At 44.5% G+C, this 21,999-nt stretch overlaps 1 protein-coding gene across 3 annotated transcripts in view; it reads right to left on the bottom strand.

Annotated features, from left to right (window-relative positions):
- Nucleotides 1-18,368, bottom strand: part of CACNA1A (calcium voltage-gated channel subunit alpha1 A) — a 295,623-nt gene extending 277,255 nt beyond the window's left edge. For all 3 annotated transcript variants that reach the window (XM_066618034.1, XM_066618032.1, XM_066618033.1), the window contains exon 1: nt 18,076-18,368. In XM_066618034.1, the coding sequence (XP_066474131.1) occupies nt 18,076-18,368 (293 nt within the window). The remainder of the gene's footprint in view (nt 1-18,075) is intronic.
- Nucleotides 18,369-21,999: the final 3,631 nt, after the last annotated feature.

Here is a 21,999-nt window from a genome sequence, read left to right as displayed (position 1 = left end):
TAGTTTCCCGGGTCCCCCCTCTTTCCCTTTTTAAAGATAGGCGTGACATTTGCTGTCCTCCAGTCCTCTGGCACCGTGGCCATTTTGAGGGACAAGTTGCATATTTTAGTCAAGTGATCAGCAACTTCATTCTTCAATTCCTTAATAACTCTATGTTGGATGCCATCAGGGCCTGTGACTTATTGGTCTTTAATTTATCAATGAGGTCTGAAACATCTTCTCTTTCAACCTCTACCTGACTTAACTCCTCGGTCAGGAGGGGCCGATTGGGCAGCGGTATCTGCCCGAGGTCTTCTGCCGTGAAGACAGATGCAAAGAACTCATTTAATTTCTCTGCCATCTCTAAGTCTCCTTTTATCTCCCCTTTCCCTCCCTCACCATCCAGAGGGCCAACTGCTTCTCTGGCAGGTTTCCTGCTTCTAACATATTTGAAGAACCTTTTATTATTCCCCTTAATGTTGCTGGCCATGTGTTCCTCATAGTCTCTCTTGGCCTCCCATATCACCTTCTTACATTTCTTTTGCCACAATTTATGTTCCTTTTTAGTCTCCTCATTAGGGCAAGACCTCCGTTTATGGAAGGAAACTTCCTTGCCCATGGCTTTTTAGCCATGTGGGTACCCTCCTGGACTTAGTTGAGCCCTTCTTCCTTTGCGGTATACACTTCTGCTGGGCCTCTATAACTGTTGTTTTAAGCAGCCTCCATGCACTCTGGAGAGATTGCACTCTATTTACCTTCCCTTTCAACCTCCTTCTAACTAGCCTTCTCATTTGAGGGAAGTTCGCTCGTCAGAAGTCAAGGGTTTTTGTGAGAGATTTGCCCGGTATTCTTCCCCCGACGTGCATGTTGAAACAAATCACAGCATGATCACTGTTCCCCAAGGGCTCCGTAACATTTACATCTCTAACCAGGTCCTGAGTACCACACAATATTAAATCCAGAGTCACCTGTCCTCTGCTGGGCTCCATGACTAACTGCTCTAAGGCACAGTCATTTAACATGTCAAGGAATCTGGTCTCCTTTTTGTGACCAGAACGCAAATTGATCCAGTCTATATGAGGATAATTGAAGTTCCCCATGATTACAACCCTGTCCCTCCTTGTCACCTCCCTGATCTGTATCCTCATTTCAAGGTCCCCTTCTGGTTTCTGGTCTGGAGGACAACAGTATGCCCCCAGTATAACATCGCTCCTCTGGGCTGGTAATTTAACCCACAGAGATTCTATGGTGGAGTCGGACCCGCATTCAATCTCTACTTTGCTGGATTCTATCCCTTCCTTAATGTAAATGGCCACCCCACCTCCAACACGCCCCTCCCTGTCCCTCCTGTAGAGTTTATAGCCTGGGATTGCGGTATCCCACTGATTCTCTGCATTCCACCAGGTTTTTGTTATGCCCACTATGTCAATGTTTTCCCTAGTCACCAGACATTCCAGTTCTCCCATCTTTGCTTGGAGACTTCGGGCATTTGCATAAAAGCATTTATACATGGAATGCCCCAGGATGGGCTGCTTATTAGCTCCTTTGTCCCACACCCTCTCAATTGTGCCAAATTGTCTATCACATCCCATCACGCTACCATTCCCAATTTCTTCTCCTACTCTGCCTTTACCTTGTTGTTCTCTAACCTCCGCATCCTCGTCCCATAGGGATGAGGAGTTCCAAAGCAGATGCCCCTCAGCTCCTGCTCTGCCACCTTTTTAGTGTTATGTGCCAGCATTCTGGTTCCATTCTGGTTCAAGTGAAGCCCATCCCTCTTGTACAGGCCCTGCTTATCCCAAAACATTCCCCAGTGCCTAACAAATCTAAACCCCTCCTCCCTACACCACCGTCTCATCCACGCATTGAGACCCCTGATCTCCGCCTGCCTAGCTGGCCCTGCGTGTGGAACAGGTAGCACTTCAGAGAATGCTACCTTTGAGGCCCTGGCTTTCAGCTTCCTACATAATAGCCTAAATTTGGCCTCCAGGACCTCCCAGCTACACTTGCCCACATCGTTGGTGCCGACATGCACCACAACCGCTACCTCCTACCCAGCACTGTCTACCAGCCTGTCTAGATGAGAAGTGATGTCCGCAACCTTCGCACCAGGCATGCAAGTTGCCATGCGGTCCTCACATCCATCGCAAACCCCCCTCTCTATGTTTCTAATAATTGAATCCCCTACTACAAGAAGCCCCTGACCCCCCTCCCGCTGAGGAGTATCCTAAGTGTGTTCAGATACAGGCCTGTCCCCTGGAGAAGGGGTCCCCCCTAGGGGATTGTTTCCCTCCTCTCCAGGATGACGTCCTCCAGCCCTGAGACTTCCCACCCGGGCAGCTGAGGAGCTGCATGCCTGAGGTTGGGACGAAGCCTGATCGTCCCTGGAAGTCTCCCCACGGTCCTTCTCTGCCTGCCTCTGCTTCTCCAGGTCAGCCACCAAGGCTTCAAGGGAACGGACACGTCCCCTGAGTTCCTGGAGCTTTACGCTTATGCTTTAGTTGGCATTGCAGCTCGGGGGGTCTTCTCCATATACTGTCTTCAGACTGATGAACGAAATTAAATATAAACACCTTTCCCTTCAGCAACAAGGCTAAACCAGCACCGTTCTCTCTCTGTCTGTCTATTCCTGCTGTACAAACAAAGAACAGAAGCTAAGTGAAGGGGGCATAGCAAGACTACCCCTAAACTAATGCTTTTACGTTACCATTCTGTCACAGAAGTATAGTTATGAGGTAGATACAGGATTTCCAAGCCCATGTTTGATAACATGGAGGTAGAATTTAATGGGAAAATGACAGAGAGGAGCTGCTTAATATTTCTCCTGCCCCCTGAGTCCTTTCCCAACACATTCCCCAGCCATTCTTCACTTTCCACTGGCTCTAAGGATAGAAATTACAGTAGCTTGGATAGAAGAAAAAAAGTCCTGGGGGGACAACTATAAGAGAGAATTTGGGGAAGGAAGGATGAGTGAGTGCTCCAGAGATAAATCAAGGCAGGAAGATAGAAGAAAACTGGCATCTCGATAGAATCTTACTTAGAATCAGGTCTAAAGTGGAGCGGCCTCCAGTTCAGTTCCAGTCTCCCGTAACAGAAACATGTTCACAGTTCATGCTTGCCAAGTAGGTAAGCTTTTCTGATGGCCTGCACTTTGGGTGTTTTGATTTTAATATGTGACACTAAGAAACCCATCTGAACCTCTATCGTGTTTCTTGTGCCACTTATGACATACAATGTTAATGTGGTGAACAATTCAAAAGAGAATCAAAATTTCATTGCACGTGGCAAACACACATTAAAATTCACACAGTAACAAAGCTGATTTAAATCTGAGATCTGTCAGAATGATCCTAGTCACAACATTCCTTCAACAATTGCACCAATCCCCAAAGACCCTCACAGCTACCAGTCCATGGCCTTTGAACACTTTAGCCAGCATCTGCACATATGTGTAGCCTATTGGCTCATTCAAAGTCTCCCCACAATATCTCTGGCAGTTCCTCCCACCTATTTTCACCTAGATAGATACATTCATTTGGAGAAAGTATGTGTGTGTGTAAGTGCAAGATGTGTGATGTTGTGCAGTAAGGCAAAGAATCAGAAAGCAGCAGCTTTTTGACAAAAGTTTTTGTAGAGATAAGTATCAGTTCTGGATTTCCAGTGAGCCACTTAAAAGTGTTGCACCCAACTACCATACAAACAGCAATGAATGAAGTTTCCTTTTAGAGACTGTCCAACTGCTCTCCTTCCTTAACTGGTTCTAATGGCAAAGAGATGCTTTAGAGTGGAACTAAAAGTAAGTGGAAGCACGCTCTGGTCTTTGCCATTGGCCAGAGAACTAAGGGGCTCCTGGCTCGTTTTGTGTCATTATTACTGTATTAACTTTTTATTATTATTACTATATTATAACATTATTACTGTATTAACTTTGATTGAAAGATTGGGTATAAATCTAAAAACAAGCAAGTAAATGTAAACAATAAAATGTCATACTGGCCTAGGCCCTAGGTGTGTACCAACCCTGCATTTCAGGAGATAAGAAGAATGGGTGACACTTATAAGGAAGCGTATAAGGAAAGATACTTAATCTACCTTGTCAATTTTGTCTGCCAAATTCTCTCCCTGAGGCTATTTCTCCCATAGTAGGGCTGGTTTTAGAAAATAGTTAGGATGAACCATTAAAAATGGTGTGGGGGAGAGATTGCAGGAAATAACTAGTGAACACGGAAAGGGTTAAGTACCTTCCTATCCCTGCTTATTCTCTCTTGCAAAAGTCCCCCATGAATTAACATTACAGGAGAAACATAGTGAATTCTGTCTTTCATTCATAGAATGTAATTCTACCCTTGTAGTGCAACCCATGCTCATTTGATGCACGAGATTCCCATGTCTTCTCTGAAACACATACTTCTGCTTTAGGTAGATCCCAGTATCCTAGCCCCTGCACCACAAAATATTGCTAGAAAATGCTGGGGCACTTTAGGGGCACTTTAACTTTGATTTGCTCTCTAGAACAGGGGTGGCCAAATTTACTTAAGAACATAACAACAGCCCCACTGGATCAGGCCATAGGCCCATCTAGTCCAGCTTCCTGTATCTTACAGTGGCCCACCAAATGCCCCAGGGAGCACACCAGATAACAAGAGACCTCATTCTGGTGCCCTCCCTTGCATCTGGTCTTCTGACATAGCCCATTTCTAAAATCAGGATGTTGCACATACACATCATGACTTGTAACCCATAATGGATTTTTCCTCTAGAAACTTGTCCAATCCCCTTTTAAAGGCATCCAGGCCAGACACCATCACCACATCTTGTGGCAAGGAGTTCCACAGACCAACCACACACTGAGTAAAGAAATATTTTCTTTTGTCTGTCCTAACTCTCCCAATACTCAATTTTAGTGGAATTGCTTAACATAAGCAATTAATGTTAATTGCTTAAGAGCCATGCATGATAAACTTCAGATGTTTGAGAACTGCAATATTTAAGAAGCATTTAAATTCTTAAATATATTTACTCACCAGGAACATTAAACAAACATTTTAACCCAGTGGGCTCTCAGGTAAATAATTATTATAAAGCTTGAAATTTTTAAATTTACTTTTTATATTAATTGTGATGCAAAATGGAACCCAGCCAACATATTACAGAAAGCCATATTACAGAAAGCCATCAAAGAGTTGCATGTGGCTCATGAACTGTGGTTTGGCCACCCTCGCTCTAGAACAGGGGTGTCCAAACATTTTGGCAGGAGGGCCACATCATTGCTCTGACACTGTGTCGGGAGCCAGGAAAGAAAAGAATTAATTTACAATTTAAAATTTGAATAAATTTACATGAATGAATATATTTGAGATGGAACTTATATGAATGAATAAAGGTCTTGCAGTAGTTCAAGGCCTATAAAAGGCCTTGCACAAAGCAAGGCCAGTCTTTTCTTCGCTGCCACTCTGCATCACAGACATGAAACAGCAAGTAGTGGAGGGAGCCTTCATCCCACAGCTCAGGTGAGAGGTTGAACAGTCGTCCTCATGCTGAGAGCGGTTGTGTTCGGCCAGCATGGGCTCCAGCAAGTCTCTGGAGGGCCAGAGGCTCATTGGAGACTGGAGGCTCCCCATGGGCTGGATTGAGAGCCCCCAAGGGTCGCATGCTCTAGAATATGGACACCCAAGTCTTACCCAAGTGGCTGTAATATCAATGACAGTAAGAGAACACCAGCATTGTTTGGTAGTTACTGTTGGACTAAGAGTGGAAACACTCAGGTTCAACTGCCATGAAGCTCACTGGGTAACCGATGGCTACACATAATTTCAGCCTGACCTATCTCACAAGAAGACCTAATGAGAGTCTTCTACTTGTACTTCTACTCTTGGAGGAGGAGTGGGATAAAAAAGTTACTAACTTCCCTGTCCTTATTATGTTTTTATTAATGCCAGCACTGAGCCTGTAAAGAAGGATCTCAAATGAATGCAGAAACAGGCAAAGTGTGGATAATTTACTTGACAGTTTTCAGGTTTTTCTTCAGATTTTAGTGGGATTCAGATTCTTCAGATTTAGTGGGATTTTTCTTCAGATTTTAGTGGGACAGAGGCTGCTGGTGTCTGTTCACAGCCTCTGTCAGGCTCAGACCGAGCCCAACAGTGAAAAAAACGCCACTTCCCATTTCTCTGTGAAACCAGAAGTGACATTTTAAATGCCTTATATAAGGCATTAGGAGGCCTGGGGAAGCCCCAGAGGGAACGGAACCCCCGTGGTTCAGGGGCACGCCTGTACATGACTTTTTTGGACAGTAGTTCATCAATTCTTTAGGTACAGGAAAACCTCCCTGACACATTTCTCACATGGAAGATTACGTTAGCATATGGAAACATTCTGAGTTCTCCTCTGCTATAGACTTCCCATAATTTACCCTGTAAGCACATGCTTGAATCATGTAGTTCATACACTGGAGCTGCTTCCCAAGGAGGGAGCAAAATCCTTCATATGGTAGTACCCTATAAAGTAGTGTACAGACATTACTCTGCCAATGTTCTCATGAACCCTTGAAACTCCCCTTTCAGACTCAATATCTAACTATTGCAGTATGTGAGGAGATTCCATATGCTCCTATATCACATAGCATCCATAACATCAATAGTGAAAATCCATGTATGAAGCTGCCTTATACTGAGTCAAACCATTGGTCCATCTATTGTCTATACTGCATGACAGCTAGGTTCCCTGAGATCTCAGACAGGGGTCTTCCCCAGAGCTACCTGGAGATACCAGGGATTGAGCCTGGGATTCACTGCATGCAAAGCCTGTGCTCTCCCCTCCTGGATCCTTTATGGCCTCTCCACATCAGAACACTGATGTGGAAAATGAACTATATTATTTACATCAATAAACCTATAGCACCATCATGTATGTTTGCAAACACCAGCAATTTAAAGTTGTGCATGAACAGTAACATTAAAAACATACTCATTAGGATGGCAGCAAGTGGATATGAGCCACTGACAATAGAAGAAGTGGAAGGGAGTCAAGGTAATGGGTGTAAGGACCCAATCCCATCCAGTTTTCCAACACTGATGCAGCTGTAATGAAGCCTCAAGGTAAGGGAACAAACATTCCCTTATCTTGAGGAGGCCTCTGCGACTGTCCCCCCCACTGTAGGATGCAGCACTTACCCCATTGGCACAGCTGCATCAGTGCTAAAAAGTGGAATAGGATTGAGCCCTAAGTATCCTTGCATTTTCATATGACAGTGGCTGTGACATTATTGCAAGATGGCCACTGTTCTTTATAGACTGATTGCCATAGCAGGAGGAGTTAATTACTGAAAAGCAGATCAGTGATTGCCTCATATGAGATTATACAGCATGAAGTCTACTCTGTGTGAGGAGGAAGGCATGAAAGGTACTCCTGCACATATAAGCATTGAATGAGATCACTTTCTCCTGAATAACTGTCAAAGCAGTGCAAAATGCTTTCCATCTTTGTTCATGAGACCTCAGTTAAGGATTTGTCAAACTGAAACAACCATTTACAAGACTATGGGCGCAATCCTAGGTCACCCTTGGGCCAGCGTAGGTCCCTTGCGTCGGCCCATAAGGCACATTTGCACCTCCTTGAGAGTTAGCTAAGCCGGCTCACGGAGGCGCACTGGTCTGCAGAGGCTGAATTCAGCTTCCGCGCCAACAGGGGGGCTGAGCTTGACCAACGCAAGGCTCTGGGATGGGTGGGGAGGAGGTGGGAGGGAGGTGTTCCAGGGCAGGGGAAGGGTGGACGGAGGGTGGTCCTGGGCATGTAAGGAGCGGGATGCGGGGCTGGGACTTGGTAGTTATGCTGGATCCCAACCCTGCTCCCTGAGCAGCGTGTAGTGGCTTCAAACCGCTCCATTCTCCTCAGAGAGTGTGCTTCAAACCACTCCACTCTCCTCTTCAAACCTCCTCCACTCTCCTCAGAGAGGTGGCACAAGTCTGAGGAGATCCATGGGATCCATAGATCTATTTGTGCAACCTGAATCTCAATCTAAAAGACTGAGGAACATTACCTCTGCAAAGATAAATGAAAACTATAATAAGACATACTGGAAGTATAGGGAACTAAAGACAGAAAAGGTAACAATATTTATTTTTTTATTTGACTACATCAAAGACAGGAAGTTAGCTAGGAGTCTGATGAAGCTATTATTAGTCCAACAAAGTATAAAAGCAATCAGTGACCATAAGACCATTAAGAGTAAAATATGTGAAACCTAAGTGTAGGCTGAGGAGACATTAGCTTAGAACAGCCATTTTCAACCACTGTGCTGTGGCACACTGGTGTGCCGCGAATGGTTCCCAGGTGTGCCGCGGGAATTTGGGAGAGGGTCATTTATCAATAGGACCATTGGGGGATGTGAGCCCCCATTGACAGCACAGTGTGCTTTGTCAATTGTCAAAGAGCTGATGGTGTGCCTTGACCATTTTAGTGCCTTGCCAGTGTGCCACGAGATGAAAAAGCTTGAAAATCACTGGCTTAGAACAATGTTCTTCAACCTTAGAGGGTCACGAAGCCTCCGTTGTGGGATCGTGGCAACTTATTGGAATGAAAAAGGTTGAATTCCCATGGACTAGAGCACCGCCAAGTAAAGGGGAAGACACCTGGAGTACCCCTTCAGGTATCAGGAGATTGTGCCCCAGTCTTGCTCAGGTTCTTAGCAAGTGTGCTAAAACAGCTTTCATTGCTGCTAGGCTTCATGGTAATTTTTTCTGCTCTCTCTAACAAGAATATTTGGCTACAGTGAACAGTGAGGAGGACATAATGGATGTAGGGTGGCAATGAGACGGAGGTGGGCAGATAGGGTCCCAGGAAGGGATCGATGGTGGGTCCCCAGTCTCAACGAATGTGTCAACAGAAGGCTGTCTGGAGGACAATATGGCAGCTATCCAAGTGTTTTGAAGGATCTTAATCTCATATAATAATGCTGAACTAACCCAAGTATGAAAAATACTACACAGTTTCTTAAACAGATGGCTAGAAAAGAGCTAACAGCCCCAGAGGTAATCTTAGACACTACAGTCCACTAAGCATGAGACTTCTGTAGCAGAAGAACTGGTAGATATTGTGAAGAACCATAGAATCGTTAAAACTCTAAAAGAGAAATAGGATATGTTGAAGTAGCATAAATCATAGTTTCTGCAAAAAGTTTCTGCATCTTGGACTGCAATTCCATACACATTTATCTGGGAGAAAGTGCCATTGAATTCAAAGGGATTTATTTCAGAATACAAATGCACAAGATTTTGTACAGCAAATCATCTATTGGAGTTATTCAGTCAGAAACTTTTACAGAAGGGGGGGAGGCCAACTTATGGAAGTTATTGTAACAAAATGTTGCATGATCAGAAGGATTGGATTCAAAAATCTACTGGTGAAAATTCTTTAGGATTAGTTTGAGATACACCAGGCACTTTATGTATGTTTTGGAAGGGGAAAAAGTTTTTCTTTGGGCTACACTAACATTTTCTACCAAAGATGTTCTGTTGAAACTAGATTAACAGGTTCTCAAGATATGTAATATTAAATGGGCTCTTAAAGAGCTCAGAGCTCCAAATCACATCTTATACCACAGCAACTATATTTTCTTTTTCCTCTGCTGTATCTTAAAAGTCTAAAACTGCTTCATGTGCATTCTTCCAGATTCTGATCTGCAGTCAATCACACTTTTAATTATGGGCTACAGTACTGTGACAAGGCCAGCCAGGAGTGACCCACACTCACAGCAAGTGACAGATTATGCCTGAAAACACCTAAGGGCCCAATCCTAACCAACTTTCCAGTGGATGCAGCTGTACCAAGAGAGTATGTGTTGAATCCTGTGGCAGAAAAGCAGTCACAGAGGCCTCCTCAAGGTAAGGGAATGTTTGATCCCTTAACTTGGACCTGCAGTGCAGCTGCATCAGCAGTGGAAAGTTGGTTAGGATTAGGCCTTAAATCAGGCAAGGCAGATATGAAGGGTTGTTCTTCCTACTATATACGAAAGTGGGAGGAGTGAGGCTCAGAAAAGTCCAAATTTCTCAATCTGAAATATAGCTAAATGGTCCCAGGTTCTCTTGCTCTCCTTCTTGCTGCATTAATTGGAAGGAAAGTGTCTCTTTCTCCTTTTAAAATAACAAAAATGATTGCATAGGTAGAGCAGGGATGAGTACAGATAAATCAGTCCAGGAATCTACAACAGAAGAGACCTGAAAAGGGCTCTAGCAGCAATGAGAAGTGCCTGCGAACAAACTGTTCAATATGCCTCTGGCATTGAACGAACAACCAAAGGTAGGAAATTATCATCAAATATTACAATCAGCAATGAGGTTTTATATTCTGTATAGAACAGAGAGAAACAATTAACCACTAGGTCCAAGGATGTCAATGATCATTGATGCCTGAAAAGAAAACCACCATTTATTCCTAAGAGTTTCCAAAGAAGGATCAGATAGACATAAGCATTACCACTATCTTAGTCATTGCTACGAAACTGACAAAATCTTGGTTAGTTTTCACACAGTGTTAGCAGCAGCAGTGGAGGCCACAGCCCTCCACCTCAGGATTCAAAACAGTGAACTTTTCTTTCCTTTATGTTCACATGCAGATTACTATTGGAGAAACTGAAACCTTAAGCCACATTGGACTTGTGGGATTTGGTTTAGGAAATGCGTCAATTGTATTGGATACATAGACCATCTGGCAAAAAGCACAAAAGAATTTTTAAATGCCACCTAACCTTGTGCCACAACAGATATTGTTTTTATAACCACAATGTTATAGCAACTCATATAATAGACCAATCTGACTGATTGGGCCATTTCTGCCCAACATTGCAAATATCATTTCTGCCCAACGTTGCAACAGGGATCAAACGTGTACACCTGTAGGCTGGACAGAAATGGGTTAAAGCTAGTTTGCATTTGTCCCTGTCTGACTGTAAAGATAGTATATAATGTGTTCACTGTACTTGTCTGTATAATGTCAACCCAGTGGTACACTCACATTCTAACACTGTTATATAAATTACATTTGTGTGTGTGTGTGGGGGGGGGGGGGAAGGAATTGCTAAAAGAGAAGCATAAAGGACTATTGCAATTTTTCAAAATCAAACACAGAATACAATTCATGGGAAAATTCTCTCATGCAAGCTCTTTTGTAATTGATGGGATCAACAAAAGAGCATAGTAAAGCTTTAGAACAATTTCCATTCATTTCAGTGAGATGTGCAGGAGAATGTCCCAAAAGATTGTACCCCAGATCTGAATTTTTATTCAGCACTGGGGAGTGACTGTACACAGAGCATCTCCATGTTAGCTACAAAGCAAACTGACAAGAGTGATGCTTATCCCTCTCTCGTAACTATCCCAAGCTCAGGGCATTAAAAACTGAGCCCCTTTGGATTTTCTAGAGAGTAGTGCTAGAGGAAATAAGAATCACTTATGTATCCTCCTTCCCATTCTTCTCGGCTTTGTAAAAAGGTGGGGTGCATATATCCCCCACAAGGTGATGTACTGCACATTTCTTTCCTGCGTTTTTTGTACATGTATATCTCTGTTGAGGATATACACATTTTCCATTTTTTGAAGTATGGGGAGAAGCACGAGTCATTCACACTTCTCCTCTTGCAGTTTTTCTCTCGAGCAGTGGTTCTCAATCTTTTTAGCACTGGGACTCACTTTTTAGAATGACAATCTGTTGGGACCAACCAGAAGTGATGTCGCTAACCTGGAAGTCATGTCATGGCCAGATGTGACATCATCAAGCAGGAAAATTTTTAACACCCCCATTTGACAAAATCAAATCAAATAAATTAATTAAGGGTGAACTCCTAACCAACTTTTCAGCACTGACAGCACTGTGCCAATGTGGCATGCACTGCATCCTGCAGTGGGGAGGCAGACAAGGGGGCCTCCTCAAGGTAAGGGCATGTTTGTTACCTTACCTTAAGGCTGCATTGCAGCTAGGTCAGTGCTGGAAAATTGGTTAGGATTGCACCCTAAGTAAATTAAAAGTTTATAATAAGAATAAGTTTAAAAATTTATTTAAAATAAAGAAGAACCCTTCCAACCCATTGCTGATCTTTTAAAAAAAAAAAAAAAATTCCCCAAACATCCCAAAGGTTGCAATCCTATCCACACTTACCTGAGAGTAAGCCTCATTGACTATCACTGTTAAAAGTGTATACATAGTAGCTTGTTAAAAATAAAAATCTGTAACATTTGCCAAAGGCAGTCACATACTATGGTAGTATCAATTCTAATATATTAAAAATAAAATAAACATTGAAATGAATGGGAACTACCTGAAATTGGCTCACAACCCACCAAGTAGGTCCCAACCCACAGTTTGAGAAACACTGCTCCAGAGCATACAAAGCAGCTTTCATGATGACCACAGGACAGAACTCTTTACCCTTTGCTAGCCCTAAGCAAGAACGAAGATAAGTTCCCTAGAGCTTGGAACTCCTTTAGTCCTCTGTGGCTTTTCTGCAAGCCCCTAGCTCAGTGGTTCTCAAACTGGTGGGTCACAACCCACCAGAAGAACCAAAGGAGGACATTCTCCATTAAGAGTAGTGGCCAAGAAATGACTGGTGATGGCACCTCAATGATTGTGCAACCACTGTGAACGAGGAGCTTTTAATCATACCTGGAGGTGTTGCGCTGGCCATCTGGAAGGTGCAGGGGGCTCGCAGTCCTCTGCAGGCCTCCCCGAAGCTTAGAAAGGCTCTTTGTTGCGATTGTGACCCACTTCTGGGTGGTGATCACAAACCAGCAAGTGGGTCGATATTGTAGCAAAGAGATTTTTAAGCAACAGGGAGACCTGCAGAGGGGCTGCAAGCCCCCCACACCCTTCAGATGGCTGGCACTACCCCACATGTTTAAAAGCCCCTTGTTTGAGGCAGCTGCATGATCATTGTGGTGCCATTGCCGCTGCCCCCATCCCTGCAAATACAGGGTTCTTAACCTCTGAGTAGGACTTTGAGATCCACTACCTAGCTTGTTCTGAAAAATGGAAGAATCATCCATTTTATATAAACACATGACCTAAAAGGCACAGGTGGTTTCATAAAAGATGTAGGTAGTCGATGCAAAGATGTGAGCTCCATCAACCCACATTGTCCCATCCCTAAAAATGGAGTAATATGTGGTCTCTGGTGGGGTGGAAGAAGCAAAAAGTATCTTCTGCCATGAAGTATAGACTTCTCCTCTTCCATGCATAGCACAGTGATGACATGCTCAGGAAAGGTTCCCGTCACCTTCCTTCCTTCTTTGCCTGCATAATTGAGAAGATATTAAGCTACATGGCAGAAACCTTCTTTCCTATCCTGCATGTCTAATCTCAATTACGGCTGTATTTTTTTCTAGACTTTGGGAGGTTCTCAGAGAGAACACCAAATCATATATATACATCACATAAAATGCGCAGAAAACCAAAATAGGATTGTAGCTCATGTGCACCAATATGAAGACAGAAATGAGTATAGACAATTCTGTTATGAAAGTGGCCAAACTGGATATTAATCGGTACTCCATTCATTAATGGACTTTATACGTCTGGTCAGAACATTGCTAAAAACAACTGCTCTCCATTATTATTAATTAGTTAGAGGCCCATCAAATTTGCAAACCCAAGAAAGAATAGAGATTTCCAGGCCTTTCCACACTCATGTTTATTATGTCTAATCTTATACTCCTAACTGCTATTCCAACATCTCTCACTGAGATACATTGCCTCAGCTAAAGGCAAAGGCTGGTGCCAATCCTATTGTTACCAACTTGACTGTATTCTCTGCTCCTCAAGACTGAAGAAGGCCCCAGGCAAAGAATGTTCCCCACTACAGAAAGAGCATTTAGGAAAAGAAGGTGGCGGTTATGCTCCACATTGGCTCTTTTCCTCCTGCTGAAGCCAGCTCCTGGCTCTGTGCATACATTTTGGTCAGAAATATGGTGCCCAATGAACATTTGCAGCTGTCTTATATTGTCAGACCACTGGTCCATCTAGCTCAGTACAGTCTACACTGGATGGAAGCAGCAATCCAGTGTTTTGGACAGCAGTCTTTCCCCACTTACCTGAAGATGGCAAGGATTGAACCTGGGTCCTTCTATGTGCGAGTTGCTCTACCCACCTCCAACTTCTTCATCCTCATAACCTGAGATCTGCTTTCAGGAGAGGGAGGTGAGACATGGCTCACCGGTGCATTTCTAATCCGAACAGGGAGATTTTACCCCCCAATGACACATTGTCCCTAAATCAGTATTTTATTCTGATTGGGTGGGGTGGGAGCTCAGCCTGCTTTCCTGGTGATCCCAATGGCTGGAGACAGAAGCAGGTTTTGGCTCTATTCATCTGTGTCCCAGATCGCAGCCCATTTATTTTGTCCCATAAAATTATATGGAAGTCATTCAGAACTGAAGCAGCCTGTCTTCCCATAGCTCTATCCCTTCATCTGCATAGCCCTGCCCCATTTCTTAGGCATGCCAGAGTCCTGTCAACAACTAATTCTGCTGGAGGATCACTTTGAGAAGGGATTATAAGGGATGGCATTGGGCCAAAGCATAAATTTTTATTTCAAGCTATAGAAGCCACTCCTCTCCATCTTATTTGCCCTCTTGATTGGGCAAGATTTGGCCCAAGGATTCCCCAGTTAGTGGCAGAGCATGACAAATGTTGGGAGAGTGTGAAGGAATGTTGAAAGCAGACGAAGACTGGCTCTGTTGGGAAGGGCTATTTTATTATACACACAAGTGGGATCTGCAACAAAATGATGCTGTGTATCTCCAGAGAAGCACTTCTGCTCAGTGCTCCAGCCAACCTAGAAGACTTGTAGTGATATTCAGGCCTTGCAGGGAGGGGGGAAAGGGCACCTTTTTTCTTTCTGACTTCCTTGAGGCCTTTTCCTCTGTACTATATAACAGTAAAGAGTTGGTTTTGGGAGGTGACAACTAGACCTGACTCAGAGCATTTTATTGCCATGTAAAATAAGGTTTGGGATGATACTTCTGGAGACTGGGAACAGGGAAAACGTATCTTTTCTCCTTTCCTTTTTTGTTGAAACTTTCTTGCATAGTCCTGAGAGAGAAGCTTTTTGCTTCATGCATACAGCCACTCCCCAAGCCCAATTTCCTCCTCTAGGACACCTATCATAAATTGTTAGAGGTGCTGGACAGGTCAGTTTCCCCTGTTCCCCATCCTCCATTTCCTCCTTTGAAGAAACCAGCTGACTGACACCCTGGCTCAGGAATCTTCAAGTCTCCACAGATGCTGCCCTGGAAACTTTCTACGCCATTTAAAAAAATATTTTAAATTTTAATGAACAAATTATGTACTTTTGCATACTTTGAGACTCTCCCAAGTAGGTAGAAATCACAACCTGATTTTGGGTAGCCCTGTTTTGCTTCTAATCTGATTAGCCATCACCACCCAAATCCACTGTTAAAAGGAATGACAGGTGATGGTTATGATTTCCATTAAAAATGGCTGTGCTCCAGTTAACTAGCTCTGTGTGTGAAAGCAGAACGCCAACATTGCTGGCTAGGAGGGGGGTAAGAAACCCAGGTCTGCTTGAAGAGCTCTATGGTATAGCTGGGAACGTAAGTCCCATGCACCTGCAGAGCTCTAGATTGTGGCCATTGTCCGTAGCACCTTTATTGTGAAACAGGCATTGCTTCATTAACCCTCACAACACCTATGAAGCATTCCATTATTATTCCCATTTTATAGGTGGAAACATAAATCTAAAAATCTAATCTAAAAAGATAATAACTTTTAGATAACAATAATATCCCAGTGAAACTGTGGCTGAGCTGAAAATACAACTTGGATGAATGCCCAAAACTCCATCCATTGGATCACCGTGGCATTCACAATCACCAAATTCCCAAACGTTATTGCATCACTCTCCCTAAAATATAGGATAATCACTAATACATAAGAAATGACATGCAGGAATAACTACATTCTTCAACATATTCTGAGGATGTGTAAGCAACTGCTGTACAGTGCATGAAAAAATTTAGCAGATTCTCTAGTCACCCATTCCACATTTGCCTCCACTCACTCAACCTATAGCTTTCTTCATCACCCATTTTTATTAACATCAAACAGCTGCAGTGCACATGCTCAGTAATCCACCTTTCTCTATTAAAACACACACAAACCACACATTTGCAAGTTCCTTCATTATGAGAGGGAAGAAACCAGCAATAGAGACTGATTGACTGAAGTTATACCTGCATTAACTCATTAGTCTCAAGAGAATTGCTCCAGCTTCACCTTCCAGAAAACAAAATGTAAATTTTCTCCCTCAGACTGACAACCAAGTTGCACAAACACACAGCTATTCAACAGCAAGATCAGTGTGAGCTTTGGAACTACACTACACTTCAAAAAGACTTCTCCATATACATGCACATACCTAATACCCCCCATTCCAAGATACATTTCTACTCACAGTTATACTCACATTTCAACCTCTTGCACTGAAATATGGGGTTTTTAGCATACTCCAATACAACAACTACAGGCATGAAAAGCTGTCTTCCTCTCAAATCATATTCTCAGTGGATACTAAACTTTTTCTTCAATAGAGGAGGAACAAGTTTTTGGTTTGCATAAACCTGGAGACCACAGACAGATGAGCACAACATAGTTTTAGATCCAGCAGCAATATACTCTGCCTTCAAGATAAAAGATAGCTATGCAAGTTGTCACAACAGAAAGCAAAATCTTTACATACCAAGTTGACAGATGCAGAGGCTGGGAATCTTGCATTTTTCTCCACCACTGGAGGAAACTAGAAACCTTGAGAAGACCCCCACATGCAAGGCCTAACAGAGGCAGCTGACCAAGCATGTCTTCTATGTTTCTTCCTGCCCTATGCTCTCAAAATACTGTTTATGCTCTCTGGAGCATCTAGGTCTTCAAGTTCATAGAGTCATCTGATGCTGGAGTGTCTGCAGAACTATGGATGGACATGGACATTGTCTCCCTGCACTGGACATTAGTATAGTTTGGGGGTGGCAATCTGTGGGATATATTTCTGGTTCAGGACCACATCCCTCTCCTTTCTTGACGCCCTACATTTCTACCTTTCCCTCTGGGCTACACAGGAGCCTCTATTAGGCCTCTCTTTGCCATGTGCCTCTTCTGGAGCCTGGGATGAAATTGATACCTGAATCAACATTGCTTGCAGTTCCTTGTGAGTAAGGAACCTCATTTTCTGTGCAACTAACTAGACGTGGTGCTGAGGTACCTCATTGCCCATACCACACCTTTGGGAACCAGGTATATTGCTGGCTATCTAGAGCTGTATAAAGATCCTAGGCCTATGAGCCCTTGTATCTGGGTAAGGGGAAATGGGTACATGCAGTCTCCAAACTCCCAACTAGAAGAAATGAAAACTGACATAGCAGCATTTACATAGATAGACCTCCCTTTAAATAGATAGCTAGTTTTAGAGAACTGCTCACTACTTGCTATCAGAGGTAAAGGTGGGTGCAGAGAAGAGAATAATTCTTGGGTTAGTGAGAGGTTGCTGACTAGCTAGTTTGTATGTAGGAAGGGAGAGATCCATAAGGCAATATACACATTAAAGGATGGAGAATATACTAGCACTGGTACATACATGGAAAGGCACAGACAAAAAAGCAGGGGACACAAAGGAAGGAGATGAAAGAATGCGTTAAAAGGAGTGGACACACAAGTGACAGAAGGAAAAAAAGGGGGGGATGCATCAGTGAAGCACCACAGCTACATGGATCACAGCAAGGGTGCATTCAGCAATGGAGCTGTCAGTGGCAGCAGCTGATGTGCCTCAGTAGGGGTTTGGACAGTCTGGGCGGAGGTACCTTGGCATAAGATGAGGAGGTCGGCAATGCATGCAGGAGCAACACTAACATGGTACACGAATGGGACAGAGATGCAGTTGTGGCAAAGGAGTGCCCTGGCTGGGGTGGGGGGATGGATGTGCCAGGCGGGAATTCATGCATGGGGGGGGGGCTAGGCCGGGACACATGCTTGGGCATTGCCTTCCTCAGGCTGTTCCTGCGGCCTCGCTGCTGCTCTCAGAAGCCCCCATTGAAAGGATATGGCCATTCGGTGATCTTTTTGGCGTATTTCCTCACCACGTTGTCCTCACTGAAGAGGAAGAGGGAGCGGTTGACAGTCAGGCAGCTCTGCCGGACGGGGATGGGGTTGTAGAGTGCCATGGTGCGGGCTCGCTGGGCCATCGACTGTTTGTATATCCTCTGGGCCCCTGGCGGACCACCTTGCCGGACGCCCCCGGCACCCCGGCCACCTGCGCCGCCGGCCGCTCCAGAGCCAGCTCCCCCTGCACCTCCTGCCCCATAGCGGGCTGGCACCTCGTCTCCAAACCGAGCCATCCTGCAAAGAGCAAAGGGCCGGGGGTTACGCTGCTGAGGATGCTGCTGGAGAGAAGAAGAAGAAGAAGAAGAAGAAGCTCATCACATCCCATCGGCTGCCGGAGGGCGCTTGCAGCAGAGGGAGGGGGCGCTCAGGCTGGAAAGCGGCCCGGGAAGGCGGCAGGCATCGCGGGCATGGTCGCTCTCACCTCCTCTCGCAGGGCGGAAGCAGTGTGCAGACCCCCACTCGCCGCCAAAAAGCTGGCAGATGAGACACACCCCAAAAAAAAAATCCCCCCAGTTCTGAGTGCAGCTCGAAAAGAAAAAGACAAACTACTCCTCAAATCAATTGCAATGAAAAAAATTCAACACCCCAGCAGTTAAAAATATTCCTGTTTTAAAAATAAAAAAAGGCATTGCCACTGGGAAGAGGAGGGGGGCGACGATCAAATGTAGCAACAGCAGCACCTCCTCCCCACCGAGGGGAAAAATGCAATTAAAGAAATCGAATGCACCAATTCCTCGCCCCTGCCTCTCTTCTCCAAGCCAGAGGGGAAGGAAACTGAAATAAAGACCACAAATTAGAAGACACCATCAAAAATAGGCTCTCTGTCCAGGTATTTGCAATGCCATTTGGTAGGGAAAAATGCAGGCTTCCTCTCAACTGGGCAGCTTGGCCAATTTTTGCACTCACAAGAAAAAAACACATATAAAATATTCTTGAAAGATTTATGAAATCAGTACATGCCCTACCATCTCACAAATAAAGAAATAAAGTACTGCATTGGTAAGGAGGAAAAAAGAGAATTTTACAAAAAAAAAAAAAATCACACAACCCTCCCCCCCAAAAATCCCCAAATCAAAACAAAATCCCCCCTCCCAAGGTTCGTTTTCACTGGAGCTTCATCCTGTCGTCTTCAGCACTGTCCAAGATCTGAAGGGGAAAATGGTTTGGGCTCGCTTTAAGCTTCAGGAGCTGTAGGATGTTCCCCCCTCTTCCTATTCAGCGATCTCTCTGCCTTTTTCCCCGTGTGATTGCGTGTATGAGTGTGTGTGTGTGAGAGAGAGAGACACACACACACACATAGAGAGAGAAAGCGAGTGTGTGTCAGTTTTGCCTCATCTTGGAGCTGAATGCAGCAAAGAAATCCTGTAAAATCCAAAAATGAGAGAAACAAGAGAAGTAGTTGCCATCCACCATCTATTCATAAGGGTTCCCTGGTTGCTGCAATGTCTAGTATTTTTTTCCTGCCCTGTACTCCTCCTCCTCCTCGTCGTCCTCCTCCTCCTCCTCTTGGGTAAGCTAAAATAAGACTGGTGTTAGGGAGGGAGGGAGGCAAGCAGGGAGAGAAAATGAAAAAAAAGAAAGAAAGAAAAGGTCTGATTCACTGGCAGGTTGAGCTCTAATGTGCAGCAGTGGATCGATTTAATGCAAGCACAGAGCATCCCAAAGCCTCGACCAGGCTTGGCACATGATGGCCTAGAACCAATAGCAGGGGCTATAGCCCAATCAAACCCAGTTGGGTTTCTTACAGGGAGAAGGACACACACACACACACACCACACACACACACACACACACACACAGAGAGAGAGAGAGAGAGAGAGAGAGAGAGAGAGAGATGGACAGAGCTTGATGGGCTAGACATACAAATTGCATCTTTCAGCAGCCCACACCCTGGCAGAATAGACTGATGTTAACTCTCTGGTGTCTAGATCTATAGATCCAATAGATCTATCTATTGGAAAACAGGAACATGAATATGCCCCCTCCCCAAGTTGCACTCATTTAGTATTAAAAATCAGGTCACAGTGGACTTCTCTTGCTTAACACCAGTACTACAGTGAAGTAATGGGCAACTCACAAGACTGGTAAAGTCAGAAAAGGTGATTTAAGTGTAATGTAGGAGATGCATATCACTGGAGTGAGTGCATGTACAGTGGTACATTTATATAGGAGAAGTATAAATGTGCATACAAGTCAGTATATGGAGAATGTACAATGTAAAAGTCGCATTAATGAAAATGCTGCATAGGTGCACATACTACTCCATGTATGAGTCAGTGAATATATTGTAGTGGAGGTAAAACTGAGATATCTGAGCATGCACTTACCCAAATTGACACATTACTTGTCAAAACAGGTGCTCCAGACACTGCTCGGTCAAACCAGTGTAAATACCAATGATTCCATTGGACTCTGAGCTCAGTTATATCACCATTATCACTTGCTTTGAGTTGAGCTGGTTAGTTGGCAACCTTCAGTCTCAAAAGACTATGGTATCGCGCTCTGAAAGGTGGTTCTGGAACAGCGTCTAGTGTGGCTGAAAAGGCCGATTCGGGAGTGACAATCCCTTCCACACCGGGAGCAAGTGCAGTCTGTCCCTGGCCTGTCTCCCTGGCTATGGGCCTTCCTTCTTTGCCTCTTAGCCTCAGACTGTTGGCCAAGTGTCTCTTCAAACTGGGAAAGGCCATGTTGCACAGCCTGCCTCCAAGCGGGCCGCTCAGAGGCCAGGGTTTCCCACTTGTTGAGGTCCACTCCTAAGGCCTTCAGATCCCTCTTGCAGATGTCCTTGTATCGCAGCTGTGGTCTACCTGTAGGGCGCTTTCCTTGCACGAGTTCTCCATATTGTAAATCCAGATTCATTCCTCTTTGAACTTATTGGTAGCGTGTATGACTAGGCCACAGCAGCTGAAATTGAGTCAAAGGTTCAACTATTTCTGTGCAGCAGCTTGCCGTGAAGGATCTTCTCCATGTTGTCACGACCCTTTTATTTTGTAGATTTGTGGTCAATTGGGAAAAATCCCTCAGTCAGGGTGATGAGCTACCACACTGAAAGAACATAAGAACAGCCCCACTGGCTCAGGCCATAGGCCCATCTAGTCCAGCTTCCTGTATCTCACAGCGGCCCACCAAATGCACCAGGGAGAACACCAGATAACAAGAGACCTCATCCTGGTGCCCCCCCTTGCATCTGGCATTCTGACATAGCCCACTTCTAAAATCAGGAGGTTGCACATACACATCATGGCTTGTGACCTGTAATGGATTTTTCCTCCAGAAACTTGTCCAATCCCCTGTTAAAGGCATCCAGGCCAGATGCCGTCACCACATTCTGCAGCAAGGAGTTCCACAGACCAACCACACACTGAGTAAAGAAATATTTTCTTTTGTCTGTTCTAACTCTCCCAACACTCAATTTTAATGGATGTCCCCTGGTTCTGGTGTTATGTGAGAGTGTAAAGAGCATCTCCCTATCCACTCTGTCCATCCCCTGCATAATTTTGTATGTCTCAATCATGTCCCCCCTCAGGCGCCTCTTTTCTAGGCTGAAGAGGCCCAAATGCCGTAGCCTTCCCTCATAAGGAAGGTGCCCCAGACCCGTAATCATCTTAGTCGCTCTCTTTTGCATCTTTTCCATTTCCACTATGTCCTTTTTGAGATGTGGCAACCAGAACTGGACACAATACTCCAGGTGTGGCCTTACCATAGATTTGTACAACGGCATTATAGTATTAGCCATTTTGTTCTCAATACCTTTTCTAATGATCCCAAGCATAGAATTGGCCTTCTTTACTGCCGCCGCACATTGGGTCGACACTTTCATCAACCTGTCCACCACCCCCTCAAGATCTCTCTCCTGATCTGTCA

The sequence above is a fragment of the Tiliqua scincoides genome, chromosome 2, assembly GCF_035046505.1.
Source record: "Tiliqua scincoides isolate rTilSci1 chromosome 2, rTilSci1.hap2, whole genome shotgun sequence".
Lineage (NCBI taxonomy): Eukaryota > Metazoa > Chordata > Lepidosauria > Squamata > Scincidae > Tiliqua > Tiliqua scincoides.
Note: the sequence above shows the minus strand (reverse complement) of the source record. Positions and strands in the feature narration are given on the sequence as shown.